Below are 19,013 nucleotides of genomic sequence, written 5' to 3'. Positions count from 1 at the left end.
CCCAGTCCCTCTATTCTGCCCTACTACATGTGTTTTCCAACACCAGTTACAATAAACCCTGGGCAGGGACGGCGCCAGAGAATTTTTAACCCTTGTGCTGCCTTCGGGTCACATGACCCAAAGGTTCATAACGAACCATCGTTGTGTTTACCCAATTTTACCCAATACAAAAACAAATAAAGATAATTTTCTTTTAACCTTCGCAATGTGGGGGGTCTGAGACAGCCCACCGGTTAAAAGAAAATGCTTCACTTTGTTTTTGTATGCAGTAAAGTTGTCGCAATACAACGGTGGGTCACAATGACTGATGGGTCAGAATGACCCGAAGATAACACAAGGGTTTTAATACAGGTGCTGAGGAGGTGCTAGATCATTGACAGGGGGAGCTGTGCAATTATATATACATAAATACAATTAATAAAGAAGCATTACTTCTCTTGAGTGGTTTTTATTCATATGAATAATCATTGGATTCAGGTCAAAAGTCTATCACTTGAACTGGTTTCATCACTTAAGACACTCAAATTCAGCAGCTTGGCATACTGGGACATGGAAAGGATTAAACATTTAGACTTTCATCAAAGTAAAAAATTCTGGTTTGTCCCTTTTCATTAATGTCCTCAAAAAAGCAGTCTGCAGAGCTACTGTGTCTGTGGGGTGACTGTCTCTGGAGGGCTGGCAGGCAGGGGCAAGCCGGGCCTGCAGGCAGGCAGGCAAGGCAGGCAGGCCAGCTGAATGAAGCTGTCCAGCTAGAGAGGGATAGTCCAGCAAGGGGTCTGTGATGCTCTCAGCATTCTCTGTTGTTGCTTTCAGCATCCTCTATTGAACTCTTGAGCAGGCCTCTGCATGACCCTCCAGACCTGTAAAAGTGAAGAAAGGATCCATGTCAGTTCAGTTGTGAAAAACAAAGCTTTTTCCATCTACACTTGACATAAACTACAGTTGACTGTGAAATGCAGTGGCATTACTTGAACTTGAATCCAAATGTGTTGACCTGATGGAGACCCATGCAAAGTCACTCAAAACACAGGTTCGATTCCAGGCTCCAGCAAGAGTATTTAGCTCTAAACTGGTCAATATATACACATCTGACAAAAGACCAGCTCGACCTTTGCCTGTAAACAGTGATTCTGACTCTCAGAGACCTTTAAATAGCCTGACTTACTGAAATTGGCAAAACTAGCCTGGCTAACGTAGGTCGCTTTCTCAGGGCATATGACGAATGAAACAGGCTCGCCTTGAAAAATCAGATATACTGGCTATCTTTAGCAGGCCCTTGTCTACAAAAAGCAGTCCTCCCTGACGTTTTTGGAGTAGAATTGAGTGAAATACAAAATTGTTTACACACTGCCAGTGGGCGAGCCGAGCCTGACTCTGAGGCTAAGTCAAAACAATGTACCCCCGGGACGCAGTATCACTCCAATTGCAAGTCCACAAATCACAAAAATAATCGGAGCATCTGGCTAAAAGCACAATTCCCACATCTCCTAAAGGCTGCCCTCCTCGACCTTTTTCGTGTAGACCTAACTGTAAAATGGTGAACTTATGAACATGACGGACCAAAACATGGCTGCCGCCTAAGCCTATGCGGTCTCCCTGGCGCATAGGCTTATTACAAAGACTTTCGCTCCCCAAATCAAAATTCTGAGCCGACAGGTCTGTGTGGAATTGCTTTTTCTCCTAAAGGCTACCCTCCTCTACCTTTTTGATGAACAATTCGCTGAGATGCAAAATGACTCACTAATTAAAAACACAGAGGAAAAAAACTAGAGCTACAGTAGCTACTTTTCGAGTTCGGTTTTCCGTCACTTCAGAATCACGATCTAAAGGTCTAAAAGTGCTAAAACCTTCACCATAATTCAAGAGTAGTGTACTTTCACGAACCCGATCATTAATTCTAGCTTAAAATGTGTAAAAATAGGACTTACCGAACGTGGCTGCTTCCAACACTATCAGGCGATTACAGTTGAAAAAACAACAATGGCCGCCGAAAAATAATTTATATTCGTAACGGCGAGCTGCGATTGGAAGCGAAATGAAACAGGAGCTAAAAACAGAGGGTGGGGGCTTGGTCAGCACACAATTTCCAGAAAGGATGTGTGTGCGTCTCGCCAAGCTCGCGTGTGTGTCAAGTAGGGTGACCACCTGTCCCGCTTTGCGCTGTATCACACATCATTTTCAATATGGGACGTGCGGGACAAGGGGTGAAAATGCTGTGCGACACAACGCAAAGCGCGACAGGTGGTCACCCTAGTGTCAAGGGGCAGGATGAGTCTGAGAATTTGGAGCACACGCGCTGTGGAGCAATTCAATTGAATTCAATCATATATTGACATATCAAGGTGAAATTGCGTATGGTACTTCAGAATGATGTCATCTTGAAGGCACAAAGGTTTGAAAAACCATCAGTCAAAATTGTATTTGATTTATTAACTTTTTGAGCTATTGGGCCATTTAGCAGAGAAATATAATAATAATAATATAATAATAGGAATACTAACAAAAACAATAGGTTTCCTCCTACCGGAGGAACCCTAATAATAGGAATACTAACAAAAACAATAGGTTCCCTCCTACCGGAGGAACCCTAAATACTAACAAAAACAATAGGTTTACTCCTACCGAAGGAATCCTAATAAGAATAAGAATACTAACAAAAAAATAGGTTTCCTCCTACTGGAGGAACCCTAAATATTACTACCACAGCACCAGCACTCACAAGTTCCACAGAGGCACACCTCAGTGCTGCCTTCAGAGGAGCACAGTGGCTCAAACATTGGTGCCGTGCAAAATGTGTTTGTCTCCCCCTGGAGGTGAACTACTGCTAGTGTGAGCTTGTCCAATCCCAGAATGTTCTCAGTCCTCTTGCTGTCTGTGTTGTGTTACAGCAGTGGAAGACCCATTCAACCAGCACCTTCCATCACAATCTCCTCCTCCCCCTCCGCCAGCCAGGCACAGCTTCACAGACCTTCCCTCCTCCTCCCCCTCCCCAGCAATGTCACGCCCCCCCAGGCCTGCCTCCGGTCATGACCACTTTCTGTTAACCCCTGGTGAGCTGGCTGACAACAAGCAGTGTTTTGATCCTTTACATGGAGGTACTTTACAAGACTTACTTACTTACTCCAAATACATATCAGCAGGGTATGGAAGGAGCCAAGTGTGATGTGAAGTATAGGTTATATAGGTTATATAGGTTATATAGGTTATATAGGTTATATGGGAGATGTGACCTGCTGTAACCGAGTTGAATTGGTTAAAAAACTCACTCCTCAGTATATATACCGCCCGCCCGCACCATCGGAGAGCTAGTTTTTTCGGTGGTGTGGCTGGTTAAAGCGGTGTTTATAAAGGATGTGGCGGCGTTCGTAAATCAGTGGACCCCAGTACGGGTGAGATTGGGAGGAAGCCACACTGACGAGCGATGCGACTACACCTGTTACACATACTGGTATGATTGTTGTTTCAGAATCATCTGGATGGTTTTTTTTCCATTCTTTTTTTCACCAAAATCATGTTTCAGACACTGTGTTGGACATGTTGAGCGGTGCATCCGCCCTCCCCCCAGTGAGGAGGGACAACTGTAAGGCCCTCTCCAGGGTGGTGCAGGACTACGACCAGCTGCCCTCCACCCCAGGTACAACACACCCAGCCTTCTTCTGTCTGGAACACTAATGTTAACACTCTGCTTTTGGAATTATTTCCTTTTTTCTGTGAAGAAGTTTTTACACCCCAGTTTAGAATGATGCCAAATCATTCTCTCTATAATATATAATATAAATATTCATATGATTATCCATGAAGATTAAGATTAATTGCTTTCCAGTAATTCTTTAGCACATTTGCCAAGTTTACACCTTGAAGTGAACTCCTCCTTCCCCCCTTTTACTTTTCACCGAAGACTGTTTGCAGGCGCCCGCCCGCCCTCCAAAGCCCTTCCCTCGGAACCCTCCCCCTGACATCAGGAAACACCATGGGCTGGACACCCCCAGTGAGAGTGTGGACGGCAAAATCGCCAAGCTGATGGGCGAGGGATACTCGTTCGAGGACGTGAAGCGGGCTCTGATGATCGCCCAGAACAAAGTGGACGTGGCGCGCAACATCCTGCGAGAGTTTGCCCTGGTGGCCCCCAGACTCAACCTGTAGCCTCTACCAAACGTAGAGATGGAGAGAGAGTGGTGGTGGTGGTGGGGGGGGGGCGGGGGCATGCAAAGACACCGTGCCTCTGGGAGCACTAAAACCCACAGGGAGAAGGGCTGCTTCTCCTCCACATCTCTCCCCACGGAGATGATCTGGGAGAATCTGACGAGATCTGATGAAGTTAGTTGTGTTGTGAAAAAAGGTTTGTGTCATGGAAGACGCACAAAATGATCTTGAAGAGGACGGACTCCTATCAGGGTGGAACAGGGACCATGATGGGGTGGGGTCAATGGGGATGGGGTGTTGGGAAGTTGGTTGCCTGTGAATAATGTTAATCAAACCTGTGAAGAAAAAAAAAAAAAAAACGTACATTGTTTACAGCTGGTGAGCTTGCCAGTGCTGGCCTCTGGTGTCTTTAGTGCTTGTCACCCGCCCCCACTCCCCCAACACACAACCCCATCCCCAGATATACATTGAAAGGTCAGAATCACACCAGTAAAATGAAACCTGTGTATACTCAGTTTTTTACCTTTTTGTTGCTCATTCCAGCTACAGTGCCATGTTGGGCTAAACCATTGTCATGCTTACAGTCCTTTCCTCTCTCCGACATGCCTGTCTCCTCCCTGCGTCTCCTCTCTCGCCCCTTACATCTGTCCATCTCTTGCTCTTTGTTCCTCTGAGATATACAGCGGCAGAGCCCTGTCTGGATCAGGAGTTCTAGAAACCAGGTTGCCTGGGGCCAGTCTCTTCGAGATGCTATTAGGGGCATTCCTGTCAGAGTTCTGTCTCTCAGTCACTTTCTCACCCTCCATCCTTTTGTCCAACAGAATCTCTGAATGTACACTTGGAGAGGGTGGAAACAAACCCTAGGCTTTTAGTCATTCCTGGTGTCACTGGACCACAGGCTTTACACACACACACACACTCTTCCTTGAAGGAAGACAACCAAGGTTGAATGTATTTTTTCCATATGAGAGCTGTACCTAACATATCCAGTGAGACCTTGTGACATCATTAGTACATGTTTATGCTCTTTCCAGATTAGATAAGAAATTTGACCTTGACCTCCTCTGTCACCCCATCCCCGTTTTTTATAGTGCCAAAAGGAAGAGACGGACGCCTTAGAGCCAAAACTGCAGAGTAGACTGGTTCTACTTAACAGTGGTGTGTGTGTGTTGGGATCAGGGGTGCAGAGGTCAAGTTGTTTAAAATCCTGGGAGACCTGCTCTTGTTTCTCTAAACTTCTGAGGGCACCTATTATTACTCAACGTCTGCCAGAATATCGTTATGAACCATCCTTTTCTTTTCCAGCTGCTTAGCGTCCTCTATACTACACCCCCGCTCATGAACACCTGAGGCTTCTCCATCTTACTGTGGGCACCAGAATGGAATATAGGTGCCAGAAAGACATACGCTTAACTATGCTGCTTCCCCCCATTTTTGAAGTCCAGGTTCAAGTCCCTGTGTCACTTGAGCCACAAGCAGAATATGAAGCGTGACTACAAAGTAATTGCAAAGAATATCAGTTCCAGTGCTATGAAGTGGAAACTAGGGTGAAGTTGCTTAGAATTGTTCTCTGGGATTGTTCTCTGTATCTGATCATTAAAAGTTAGACTAGGTAAGGAACAGTGGGGCTATTGTGTTTTCCAACCAAGATAATTCAAACATCGACAAATTGCCATTGTGTCCACATCAACCTTAGAATGAAAAATAGCTTTGCAAGACGTCGAGAGGTCAGGTATTGACCTTTGAACATTGAATGAAAGTGCTCTTAAAAAGAAGGCCTTTAGATACCATCACAAAGCTACATTTAGTTTCTGTCAACTGTTTTTCATAAATGTTTAACTTGAAGCTTAATTTTGCACTGGTCTATATAGATAATTGTTTTAGGTAGTAGAGGCCTTGGTTAAGTTACAAGGGATATTAACTTGTTCCTGTATTATTTTCTTTCCTGAGATTACATTAGATAAAAATGCCACACGGAAACTTGTACAGAATAGTGATGTGCAATTAATTTATATTTTATAAAACGCCTTTTTATCATTTCCATTGTTCAGTAAATAATGTAAACATTAATTTGTTCGTGTTTTTTAATGTTTTATAAAAGCCAGTATTAACATGAAACTGTGCATATGTTATTTATGCTTTGTGTGCTACAGGTAAACATTTCTGAAACACAAACAACTCTTCCGGTTGATTTGTTCACTCTTCTTGAGATGGCAAAAAAAAAAACTTATTGCGGGCCCTTCTTTTCAGAGGGTATGGGAACACCTGGCAAAAACACTTTTCTTCAAACTGTACACTTTATTCTCAACAAAAGTAGAAAAACAAAAGTATTTATTTACAATACTTGTATGGCCTTCTCATCTTACCCTCTTTGGTTTCACTGCTGCCCTGACGGTTGTAAAGGAACTAAATGCATGAGAACAATTTGCCAATCAAACACAAACCATCATCTTGACCAATAAAATAGTCCCTCAGACCTTAAAGAACAACAAAAAAAGCACACATGGAAAATACACTGCACAGCTTTTTTTCCCTCTATGTAGCTCCAAACAGTACCTTTCATAAGAATAAAAACAGTGTGTTGGAGGTTGAAATCAAACCTTATGTATGTCTACCTCGTAAGCTTGCCTAATATCAGCTGACCTGGCATGTCTCACACAGGATAAATAGATCAAAATCACAAGCAGAACATTCACAACAGACGTATTTACAGTGAACCTGGAATGAGGGAAAGGAACCATGAGTACTGCTAACTACAAGCCTAGGCTAAATCATATTTGGAGGCTTTATCAAATACAGTGCCATATCTGTTGGATGAAACTTCCCTTGCTCACCTGAACCAGTGGAAGGGGTCTAAAACTTCACCTTTCAGGCTTTCCAGATGGATTACAGCAAGCAAATAATTTAAAAGTCAAATACTATTAAACCCAGGTCTGCTACAAACACACAAAATGGCTAAATGATCACACGCAGGACAGTGAGTCTAAACGGACACGGTGTAGACTACCATACAGTAAGTAATGTCAACACAGCTTCGCCCTGAAACAAATCAGAGGCACAATCAAGACAGTGTCAGAACTGTACAGCTATCTATGATTTTAAAACGGAGATGCAGAGAGGAAAAATGTCAGCTCTGTCAACAATATTTCAAGTAAAATTTTCATTCAACACTTAACCCTCGTGCTGCCTTCGGGTCACATGACCCAAAGGTTCATAACGAACCATCGTTGTGTTTACCCAATTTTACCCAATACAAAAACAAATAAAAATAATTTTCTTTTAACCTTCGCAATGTGGGGGGTCTGAGACAGCCCAACGGTTAAAAGAAAATGCTTCACTTTGTTTTTGTATGCGGTAAAGTTGTCGCAATACGACGGTGGGTCACAATGACTGATGGGTCAGAATGACCCGAAGATAACACAAGGGTTAAGCATTTTTCACAATCCGAATAACTGATTGATAATTCCAAAATTATTTTCAATTATGGAGATTTGCGAAAAATCTTGCATTAATCATATTCAACAGTCAGAAAAAAGGTCAGCTTGTATCTTGCAGTAAATTGTTAGCTTGGTGTAAGCTTGGAGTATAGCATTCAGTGTGTTGAATGCTATACTCTACTTTCACGCAACCAATTTACCTGTTACACACTACAGTCTATGCTTACACATGAAACTAATTGGAAGAAGAAGCTGTCTCCTGCTTACTTAATTCCTTAAATTTACACCGTAGACACTGATATCCAATGCCTCAAAAGGATTATCAACATTTTTTATCTTCCCATCATGATAAAAATCTGCATTCATGCATTGCTCAGCCAAACCAAATTAAATTAAATTGGACACAGCAATGTGTTTTTTGACATGGGGAAAAAAACTGTGAGAATAGAGGGATACAGTAAGGTTCAACATTAGAAAAATATACATAGAAAAACAGGCAAGGCTGTGAGGAACACTGGGTGAACAGCAGTGAAGTCTGGACACTGGGTGGGGGAGAGCCTAGGCGGCTGATCCAGTGTGGAGGCCACTCCCCAAATGATCTGTCCTTGCAGTCATAGAGCGCACTCATGCACAGAGCAGGCTCGGTCAAGTTGCACATGTACGCCACAAAATACAGGCCAAGTGTACAAGAAATTTACATTCTTCTTTTTTTTACCTTAACTATCTGATAAAAAAAAGCCAAAAATAAAACCAACTTCACCTGAGCTGAAGATAAAAGAGCATTCATCAGGAACACAAGGAAAAAAAACTAAATACAAATTGAGAGGCGGTCTCAGGTGCAGACTACAAATCAATGGATGATAGCGGTGGGAGGGGACAGTTTGTGTGAATTAGGAACTATTCTGTGATACGGGCTGCTCCGTATAAGGCTGATGAAGGGTTGTCGGTGGCCAGTCATCATATTGTGTTGCACTGCTTAGTGTACGAGTCAAGTCCTTCCTTGACCGCTTCTTCCCTGATGAACAGATGAAATGGTTTCAGTACATAGTATGATATTGGATTGATTATATATATTATATAATCAAAATTGTATTATATTATCACTTCATGAAGTCCATGTTAAGATGATGGGTCAACAAACAGCCTCGACTAGATGTATAAACTCTCAATGTTTGGGGCCTGACCTTTGTTCCTGGAGCTCCCCTGTCTCTACACTTCAGGCTTGTGGTTGTTCTCCTCCAGCTTCTTGCTCTCTTCTGATGTGCCCGCTTCTTTCTCGTTTGTTTTCCATGTTCCTTGTCTGAAGAATGAGAAACGCTCAGGTCAGACTGTACTATTTTAGTAATGTTATGAAAAACTCTGTTGCAGTCTTTTTTTCCATGTTTCATGTCTACCTTGTTTTCTTCATGTAAAGCCAGTAAACCAAGCCAACAACAGCAGCAGCGATGAGGAGGCCCACCACGATCCACACAATGAGCTTGGCCCGGTCGTCGTCGTCATCCTGAGTCCCTGAAATAGAAACAACATTTTACATGTGGTACCTCGGACAAACACACACTCGCTCCCGCACACACACGCACAGGCCTCTGATAAACCTCACTCAGGCCCACACATACAAACACACTGGTCGCAAAAGTGTCTCTAGAGCTTTCGAACACACCCTCTGGGGGAATGGTTTGATGTGAATGGATGCGATGAGGCTCGTGGAGTATGAGATGGATGGTATGCATGGAGACATGGATTGTCAATGTTTGTCTGGAGAATAGCATGAAAGATGATTGAGGATAGAAGTTTGTGTTGAGTTTGCTTTGTTGGGTTGCTTGAAACCTTCATTGACACCACAGAGAGACAGACAATTCTCTGGGGAGTCCTGGTTATGTGCAATGTACCTGATATCAGACTGCTATCTAAATTATACATGTGGTCATCATGTGTCCACCATTTTTCTAGTATATATGACAGTTTTCACAGAGAGCTACAAGAAAACAAGACTGTTTGGCTTGCCCTTGACATCAGTAACTTTTTCTCAAAGCAGAAACACAAAAAAACATACCTTTCTCAGACGTTTCCTTGTTAAATACTGAAATAAGACATAAAATTAAATTAAAAACAAATATGGTTTCACTTGAGTGCCTTTAGAGGCAAATCAAACAACTTATCATCAACCTAATAGAAAGAAGAAAAAAAAGAAACAAAGCCAGTCCAGATCACAAGCCAGAAGCAGACTGATTGAGCAATCAGCAACATCAAATCTGAGTCAAAAAGCAGAGTAAATTGTTCTATATCTGAGCTCTGAAGAAATACTTCAAGTTCAAATACTGTATTTCTTCGATTAAACGCCGCAGCGTTTATTACACAATTATCATTTTTGGTGCAGCGTTTATTCGAGGGCGGCGTTTAATTAGTAAGAGAGATTAAGTGAATTGTAGCTGCAGTGCGGTCATAGACAAACAAAAAATAGACAAGTAGGTCAAACACAAAGCCTGGTGTAAAATTGAAGCCGTGCGTGTCTACATTGTGTAGAAATCTGAAGCAGCATGCCGAAACTTTCTTACACTTTAATTAGCTTTCAAACAGAAAGCTGTGCAGAAAGCATTCACCAGCAGCAACAGATCTGTAGCACGCGAACTTGGGGTTGATGAAAGGTGAATTCGCGAGTGGTGAAGTCAGCTAGCTCGCTATCCCTTACAAAAAAGAAGTATACTTCAAGTTTATTTTGTAAGTATACTTAGTATAAAAAGTATACTATTATCATGGTACTTAAAGTATACTAGCAGTGTACTTATTTATATACTATTTTTGTACTAAGTAAACTGAATTGGCCCACTTTTTAGGTCATTTAGTACACTTTAAAGTACACTTATAGTGTATTTGAAGTTTACTTTTGAATACTGTAAAGTAACCTGTGTAGTGCACTTTCAGTTCATGAAGTATACTTCATAAAGTACCTCCAAGTATACTTTGCAATACTTTCAAGTGCAATTTCAATTAATGTAAGTTTGGGGCGTACCTTTTTCTTAGGTACCTCCGGTACCTAAGAAAAAGGTACGCACACCATGCAAGTAAAGTTTGAAGCTGGAGTAGGAAATTTGGCTTTAAAAGTCAACCAATGAGCCTTAAAAATGAAGTAAGAGGATAGAATGGTACAGTCCAGCCCCCGACACAGCCAAACCCAAGCAGAAAGAGAGACTAGCAAGAGGAGGAACTGCTAATGGCACTGTGACTGCAAAATGCATGAAATGAAATGTATATCTGACATGTAAATCTTTACCCTGTGTTAAACCCTCTGAATCCCCCATTCTGAGACTGGCATTTCCAAGAACTATCTGTTCCTGTTTGGTTCTGTGTGGGTGTTGTAAATGCTAATTGCTATAACTGATTTTCTTATATACTAGTGTAATAATTGGACCAATACGCTGTTCCTATTGGTCCAGAAGACGTTCTCAAAAGTTAATAAATCCGTTTATATACCTCCTGAAAGTTCGCAGAGGTAAATAAACCTTTTTACGGACTTAGCAACAAGCGGTTGCCTTGGAGATGTAGCCATTGACCTTAACAACGTGGCATCTGCTCGGCAACAAAGTAGCCTAAATTGCCCCCCAAAAAACTAAAACAACCAAATATGGTTTTTGCACAGGTCCGCAAACGCCCCACAATCGCTTCCCGTTTTAAAGAAGTATCTGAAGCAGACAGAAGACGAATTGATGTTGTTGATATGTTGCCTTGGAGATGTAGTGACGTCACCATTTACTACAAACCTCAAGGTCCAGAGCACTATATTATATGTTAGTATGGTAAATATATAAGGACTGGTTGGATATTAGTTCCAGTGAGCATTGTCCGTGTCCACTCACAGGCAGACACGTTGATGACCATGACGTCCTCCCCCAGCTTGTTGGTGGCGGTGCAGGTGACGGTGAGGTTTCCAGTGGGCACCACAGTGATCTTGTGGACGGCCTTACCGTTGAGGTAGGAGCTCTGCTCCTGGGGGAGGGAGACAGTGAGGGGAGGGGGTGTTAGGGGCAATCTGGTCTGAGATTCCCTAGAAGCGCCTGTGGGTGACTTATTTCAAGCCATCTACAGACATCATCATTTGACCACAGTTGCCACTAGAGGGCAGCGCTGCTTATCTCGCAAACTTTGGGTCACGTCTTGGACTCCATTGGCTGGTCTCATTTAGCTCCCTGTCTGTTTTCTTGTGACTGAATGGGTTGATGTAGAACTCCCTAATTACTCCTGTCTCCGTGGTCTCCCACGCTTGTGCACATACACACACACACAGCTGCACACGCATGAAACAAATGGAAACACACACACACATCAAATCACACAAAGATGCACCCACATACACACTAGCACACGGTCCTGACAGGTGTGCTGTGTTTATGTTCCCAGCAGAGAGAGCTCGCATGGAGAAACAAGCCGCACACATCCGCAAAGTCAACCTAGCGGGAAAGGTCGCCATGGAGATGAACTCTGCAGCGAGTGGGTGGGCGCGGGTGAAGATAAAGCTCACACTGGCTGAGGTACGAGGCGCATGCTTTCACATTCAATCCCCCTCACACCCCCCTCCTCACACACACCCACTCAAACATTGCAGTAAACTCAGCTTAAGAGACAAAAGCCACCCTTGTGTCAGGAGACAGACATGCACACATTCAACAGCTGCACATCACACCCCCCAGACAAGGCCATGAATAATAATAACCGACTCTCATAAGTCCTTCTAGTAAACGAGACTCTGACTTGAGCGCCTCTGTGTCTTTGAGTGTTGCTCTCCAGAGCTGGTGTGGGAGGGAGGGAGGATTTTGGGGGGGCGACCGTCCAGGCAACCTTGGCCTGGCATTAGGGGGAAACTATCCTGGTAACTTCTAGAGAATTCAAGTTCCACACACACTTACTTCTGTGCCGTTGACACTCCACAGGACAGCAGGCTGGGGTGCTCCCATCGCCTCGCACGTCAGAACCTTGTGTTGGCCATCCTCACTGCGCTGCTTGGTCAATCTCGTGATTACAGGGATTCCTGATGGACAATGTTGGACCACAACGTGAGCTACATCTGTATCGTGTTCTCTGTGTGTGTGTGTGTGTGTGTGTGTGTGTGTGTGTGTGTGTGTGTGAGCAAGCATGTTCTCCATCATTTTGCTCCCAACTTGTCTAATCTATAAGTGCATTGTTATGGTGTTCACACATCCACAGTAGGAGGCAGCCGAATTGCTATACTGTGTGTTTCCTTTACAACATAGACACATGCAGTGCCGATTCCGGTCGAAGCAAGCACACACACACACCTTCGACCACCAGCTGGAAGGACTTGCTGCGTTTGATACCCGCCACCACCACCTCGCACACATAGACACCGCTATCGGCGTAGGTCAGCTGACCAAATGTGGGTGCCTTCTCCAGTTTGGCGTTGTCCTGGTAGGATGGAGGGAAAAGTTACTGTTGAGTACATGGTGAAATACCATAGGAAACACAGCGTTGTAAAGATCATCCACTTTTAGAGATACAGAGTAAAATAAATTTTAGGAGTCTATTTAATGAAGCTTAACCATCCCCCTAGACAATTAAAGCTTGCTGTTTTATATGTTCTCTGTTAGCTATGTTTTGTACTGTAGCAATTCCAATTTCTTTGATTATTATTTATGCGTTCCGCGAAGGGCTATGTGTGGCAACAGAGTAGCCCTTCCAACCTTGGTCCAGGACACTTCAGCATCGCCCGACGAGTTCTTCTCCATCGTCACCTCCAAGGTGTGCCCCACAGTCTTCAGAACCGTCCCAGAGGGAGTCAGGCTGAGATCCAGGTCTGAGAAGCAGGGATGGATTGAGAGGAGAGGAAGAGACATGCAAGGAGTTTAACATGCATGAAATACATTGGAGCGTTGAAGCGGCACAACGCTGTTGTATTTCCACATAACCGTTTTAGTCAGGGTCCCCTTTCAACTGAGGAGGAGAAACGTACACCTCGAAAGAAGGGAGTAATTAAATGAGGGTGTGTGTGCACCCACATGTGTGTTATCAGTGTATGCCCGGCTTCCTTTCCTGTCTTACGCTTTGCCCTGGTCAACGGGTGTCAGAAAATTCTAATGAGTTCTCCTGACTGGCTGCCTTAGAGTTCCTGTTCCTCTCCTGCTTAATCCTCTTGAAGATACATTTGATTACCTTCACTTGGCTCCTGTGACTTCATTTACAATGGATAAAGGGGCTTGTTATGGGGAAGTGAAATATACATTTCGGACTTTCAAACCCAAGCATTATATTTAATAGTTTCCCCTAGGTTGTCAGCAAACGATCCAAGATGGGAACCAATCAACCTACCATGGTGTGATTGAAGTCCATGTTTGTTTATCTTGACGGAAGGTGGGTGGGATAGTCATGTATACTCACAGCTCACAACCAGCTTTTCTGAAGCTTCTATGTTGTTGTCGCCGAGCAGCGAGCACTTGTATTCTCCAGCACTGTTGCGTGTGACACCAGTCAGAATGTAGGTGTCCTTGTCTTTCACAGTCACTTTCTGGCCCTAATGACAAATCGGACAAAGGCAGAAAACAAAAGAAAGATTGTGTGTGCGTTTCATAATGTGCTTTTATTGACAAGCATGGGGATAAGGATATATATATGAATTAGAAGGAGCGACAGCGAGAGGTGAAAGAGATTCAGAGATTGACAGAAACCGAAAGGGAGAAAGAGAAAGAGAGAGGGATGGACAGACAACTAGGGAGAGGAAGAGAGGAACAGAAAATGCAAGGGAGAGAGAGACAGTAAAGAAGAAGGAAGAAAGAGAGAGAGTGTGGACAAGTGAGGAAGGGAGAGAGAGAGGAACAGAGACAGCAAGGGAGAGAGGAACAGAGACAGCGAGGGACAGAGGAACAGAGACAGCGAGGGAGAGAGAGGAACAGAGACAGCGAGGGAGAGAGAAACAGAGACAGTGAGGGATAGAGAGAAAGAGGAACAGAGACAGCGAGGGAGAGAGAAAGAGAGAGTGAGGAACAGAGTCAGCGAGGGAGAGAGAGAGGAACAGAGACAGCGAGGGAGAGGAACAGAGAGAGAGGAACAGAGACAGTGAGGGAGAGAGAGAGATGGAGAGCAATAAATAGGCCAGAGGACAGTGATCGCTAATGTCACAGTAACAAATGTAGTCAACAACCTGCTGTGGGTCCACAATGTACTCTCCCCCAGCCTCCAACCACTACCCTGACCCCTCCACCAGCCAACCCCACCCTGGGGCTCCCTAAACCAACAAACCTTGATGGAGAAGTCGAAGCTAGTCGGCGGGGGGTTGCCATCGGCTTTGCACCTCAGTGTCACGTTGTCTCCCTCCTTGATGGGGCCCGTAGCTTGCACCAGAAGGCTTACTTTCTCAGTAGGGTCTGAGAGAGCAGAAGACAAAGACAGAGAGAGGAGTTGGAAGAGTGAATGAGGAGAATGGGAGATGGAGAACGAGAGAAAAAGAGTGTTCCACAGTGAGGAATTGGACAAAAGAATGAAGAGAATGTGAGATGAAGAGAAAGGGAGGACAACGGAGAGAGAGAGAGACAGAGAGAAAAAAATAAAAAACCTCAAAAGGTAGAAAATAGAAAACGGCAGGGAAAAAACCCCATGAGAGAACAAGAGTCACTGGCTCTGGGGCAGAGGGTGTTTGTGACACCCACAGAGCTGGTCCCATCCAGACCCCCAGGGGCTGTGCTCGCGACTTCATTTTGCGAGTCATTTGCGCCGGCGACCGTGCAAGCAGACGACGAGGCAGATGGGTAGCCCGCCGCTGGTCTCTGGAAGCTGTAGTGGAGCGAGTCATGTCGCGTCTGCACCCCGAGGCGCCGCAATAAAAAATCTGTTCCCTGTGCTGCTGCAGATCAACTCATATCTGACAAGATGCCTCAGAGATGAAAGAAAAGTGCCGGTGTGGTGACAATGCCGCAGTGATGAGTTATGTCTCAAAGTAGACTTACAGGGTATTACGTAATGCCCTGCTGCTGGATGCAGATACAGGACAGCACCATTGGAGTTTGTTGTTTTGGTTCCAAACTGAGTTGTGTTTGGTTTAGAGAAATGGCACTTCAAATTCCTCATCACTTTCCCCCTGTCCTCTCTCCTACACGGATTTCAAACGAGATTGATGAAAGAAAACTAATGCCTTAGTCAATACTGTGTTAAAATCTATGCAAAAAATGTTAGCTGGGATGAGAAAGGAAAAGGAGAATTAGGAAACAGGAAATCAGTAAACAAGAACTCAATACCAGTGGCTCTGAATATGTTTTTTCAAAATACTACCTTCCTCTCTTTCGCTATCTTCTCCTTCCTTTATTCTTGCCACGTGTTTTCACCTGTTCAGTATCGCTCATGGAAGCCAAGACATTTCAGAGTATCACAACAGGCCTTTTCTACGTTCGGGTAAGGGCCTACATGGTCAACCATGTAGAGTTTAGTAGCTTAGTAGGTTAGCCTTTGGCCTGCGGGTGGCGCTGTGGCCCACACTTACAGTGGATGGTGAAGGTCTCTGGTGGCGACACCAGGAGGTCCTGGAGGTACTTGGAGGAGCATGTGAAGTGGGCTCCGACATCGGCCTTGACAGCGGCGTACTGCAGACTGGAGGTGGTGCTGGACAAGCCGGTCACAGGGTCCACCTTCACATTGGAGCTGACGATGATGGCTGCATGGAGAACAACAAATGGGCAGTAGAGCTTTGGTCAACTGCTGTTCAAGGCCAGGGTGCAATGGAGATGGCATGTTTCTGTTGTGAATATCAATTGTCGATTTATCTGGCAAAGTAACGTTGGACATGAAGAAGCATTGAGGTGATTGTGCTGAGTCGCTCCAATACAATGTTTTCAAGTAAGGTTCAAAGTTAAAATTATGTTGCTATGCATCTTTTTGGTGAACTGTCCCTCCCATTGTAAATTATCACACGCAGACAAAACTATACAACACATTTTATGTGTTGCAGGGGGAGTTAATGAAGTATGTTTGGTGAATTGGACTGAGATGATTATGTAAATTCTAAGAAATATGTTCCTGTTGTGTCACTGCTGTTGCAGTCACATTACAAAAACAAAGGCCAGCTGGCAATAAGCTACTGTACAAGAAACAGCTTGAATGTAGATTTCAGCTGCATTTATAATTCATAACTGTTTCGATGGCTAGATGTGAATAAATGATTCATCCCCTTTTTCCCCCGACTATATGATGTAACTGGGTGTCACACCCTTGTTATACAACACATTGTCAAAACATTGTCATACAAACAACATGAAGGTTGTTATAACATTATAACATAACTTAACCATGTCTGGTCTCACTTAGGGATAAACTTAAATCCAGTACCTAGAGGGTACTATAGGCTTGTAGAAAGGGAGCTAAAAATGGCTCCATGAACTCTAGAACCCAGCGATGGGTTGAGGCCATTGCACACTGAGTCCAAAATTCGTGTCTGAAATGTTCGCATGTTAAAAAATAAATACGACCTCACGTTATGTCAATCGCGCTTACACACTGCCTTCAAAACCTTTGTCCGTCAAAAAAAAGTTCGGATCGGGTTCGATTTTCTGCGTTTTTCGCATCCATAGCCAGCATTTTCATAGGTTTTTGGGCAATTCAGAGCCACCGAATGTTGAGGCTGACGATTGCTAAAAAACGCATACGAAAATGTTGCACTCAGTGTGCAAGGGCCTTTAGGGTTGTCTGTAAAGTTTAGTGATCATGTGTTGTTTATGTTTAAGAAGCAGCGCTGTTGAAGATATCAACATTGAATAGACAATGACATGTTATAAATTGTCTTCCATGACGGTATTATACACATGTATTAGTAGTGATGTGTATGTGTGTGTGTTGTGGGGGGGGGATCACATACTTTTCCCATCAGCCACCAGCGGCTCGCCGTTTTTAGACCACGTTATGTTTGCTGCTGGGTTGGCATCCTTCACAACACACACTCCCAACTAGAACACAAAGAAACACATGCAAAATGAATTTGACAAATCCGTTTCCTCAACACAAAGCTGTTTATCAACAACTCACCTTTACGTTCTGCTTTGTAATACAGTATTTTCATGAGTGAAACAATGGCCACCTAAAGGACCTTCCATAAGCCACTACATACAAACAATCTAAAGTGAAACACAAATCCTTTTCAAAGAATTTATTTGATCACATCTATCTATTGCAGTTTTATCTCTTCCTCTCTCTGACTGTGGAGAGTGAAGGTAATGTGAAGACAACATTCCAGACTGACTTAATCAGGGGAACAGAGCACACAAAATTCAAGAATAGGGACTCTCTGAAATGCTAGCTTAATTTGTCACATCCAGTCATGCGGTCTCAGCAAATGATTAACACTGACTCATCCAAAGGTTTCGACGGGAGTTTCATCCACTTCCTGTTTGCAGGACACACTGCTGGGAATGCTCAAATATTCCTTAAGTATGATGATCTTTAAAAGGTGATTTTGATTGCTGTCATTACTGTTCAAATCTCTGTCATATAAAGTAAAAAAATAAAAATAAAATAAGAATTCCAGCAGAGAGGGATGCTGCAGGATGACAGGAGGGAAAGGTCCTGTCTGCCTGTCTGATCTGAGAAGTGTCATGTTCTGTAACAAGACAAGGTAAAGGGCGTCCCCAGGGCCCATGTGAATCACAGGGGTGTGGGGGTGCCTAGGAGACAGGTACTCTTCTGTAAAAGAGAAGAAGGATTTTAACATGTTTTGCAGTGACATTTGGATCGGACAGAGGAGGGCTGGGATTGTGTTGGCTGGGCTTATTTTGGTATTATTTTCCTCTTTCTCCCCCCACCTCAACCCCTCCAACATCCCAATCCTGGCCGACAAACGCAGCCAACTTTGCCGGATGGAGAAAAATAGAGGCACAAAAAGTCCATTACAGGAAACGCTGGGGGCCTCATCAATAAAGATGTGACAGGATTAGGGTGAGGCGCAGGCAAGCACTTGGGCAATCCTTCTTGCTCAATCTAGGCGGTTTGCATCACTACGTGAGTGTGTGTGTGGATGCATGTATATTTGAGAGAGCGAGAGTTCATGTTTCTGTGTAGGCCAACGTGTGACCAATTGTGTGAGCAAACGTGTGGCACTGGGCTGGGGGGATAAAGTGCTCAGAGTGATGGTGGTCCAGGCGCGGGCGAGGCAGAGGCTGGAGGTATGTGTAGGATGATGCATGGGCCTGGGTGCGTGGGATGGCGTTGGAAAACAAAAGCCTTCGCCGGGAGAGGGGAAGCCGGATGAGACCAGAGGCTCGCTACGGGCAGTCTGCATCAGATAACAGACAAGGCTGACTGGAATCTTCCAGCAACTACAGATCAATCTTCTTCTCCGGGCTCTGCACTTGGTCGTCTCTCTAAGGACCAGCCCGACGTACGGCAGAAATCAATTTCCCCCCCCAAGAATTCAATCACTGCAATTGGTGAGGTTTCTGACTAAACTTT

The 19,013-nt window shown here is 44.1% G+C and overlaps 2 protein-coding genes across 9 annotated transcripts in view; one reads left to right on the top strand and one right to left on the bottom strand.

The window, feature by feature from the left end:
- The window catches only part of cblb (Cbl proto-oncogene B, E3 ubiquitin protein ligase), an 88,397-nt gene extending 81,782 nt beyond the window's left edge, over positions 1–6,615 (top strand). For 4 of the 7 annotated variants that reach the window (XM_062485506.1, XM_062485505.1, XM_062485504.1 and 1 more), the window contains 3 exons: positions 2,889–3,095; positions 3,521–3,634; positions 3,899–6,615. In XM_062485506.1, coding sequence (XP_062341490.1) covers positions 2,889–3,095; positions 3,521–3,634; positions 3,899–4,143 — 566 coding nt within the window. In that variant the 3' untranslated portion in view covers positions 4,144–6,615. The remainder of the gene's footprint in view (positions 1–2,888; positions 3,096–3,520; positions 3,635–3,898) is intronic. The other 3 variants (XM_062485510.1, XM_062485507.1, XM_062485509.1) reach the window with 1 other exon arrangement.
- The window catches only part of LOC134039574 (CD166 antigen homolog), an 82,853-nt gene continuing 69,428 nt past the window's right edge, over positions 5,589–19,013 (bottom strand). Inside the window, exons 5-16 of one of the 2 annotated variants that reach the window (XM_062485530.1) lie at positions 17,428–17,515; positions 16,060–16,230; positions 14,826–14,950; positions 13,968–14,100; positions 13,274–13,386; positions 12,872–12,998; positions 12,482–12,603; positions 11,435–11,564; positions 9,634–9,660; positions 8,975–9,089; positions 8,765–8,880; positions 5,589–8,595 (exon numbers count right to left, since the gene is read on the bottom strand). In XM_062485530.1, coding sequence (XP_062341514.1) covers positions 8,790–8,880; positions 8,975–9,089; positions 9,634–9,660; positions 11,435–11,564; positions 12,482–12,603; positions 12,872–12,998; positions 13,274–13,386; positions 13,968–14,100; positions 14,826–14,950; positions 16,060–16,230; positions 17,428–17,515 — 1,242 coding nt within the window. In that variant the 3' untranslated portion in view covers positions 5,589–8,595; positions 8,765–8,789. The remainder of the gene's footprint in view (positions 8,596–8,764; positions 8,881–8,974; positions 9,090–9,633; positions 9,661–11,434; positions 11,565–12,481; positions 12,604–12,871; positions 12,999–13,273; positions 13,387–13,967; positions 14,101–14,825; positions 14,951–16,059; positions 16,231–17,427; positions 17,516–19,013) is intronic. The other variant, XM_062485531.1, reaches the window with a different exon arrangement.

Source organism: Osmerus eperlanus, chromosome 19, assembly GCF_963692335.1.
Source record: "Osmerus eperlanus chromosome 19, fOsmEpe2.1, whole genome shotgun sequence".
NCBI lineage: Eukaryota > Metazoa > Chordata > Actinopteri > Osmeriformes > Osmeridae > Osmerus > Osmerus eperlanus.
This window is presented reverse-complemented; position numbering and strand designations above follow the sequence as displayed.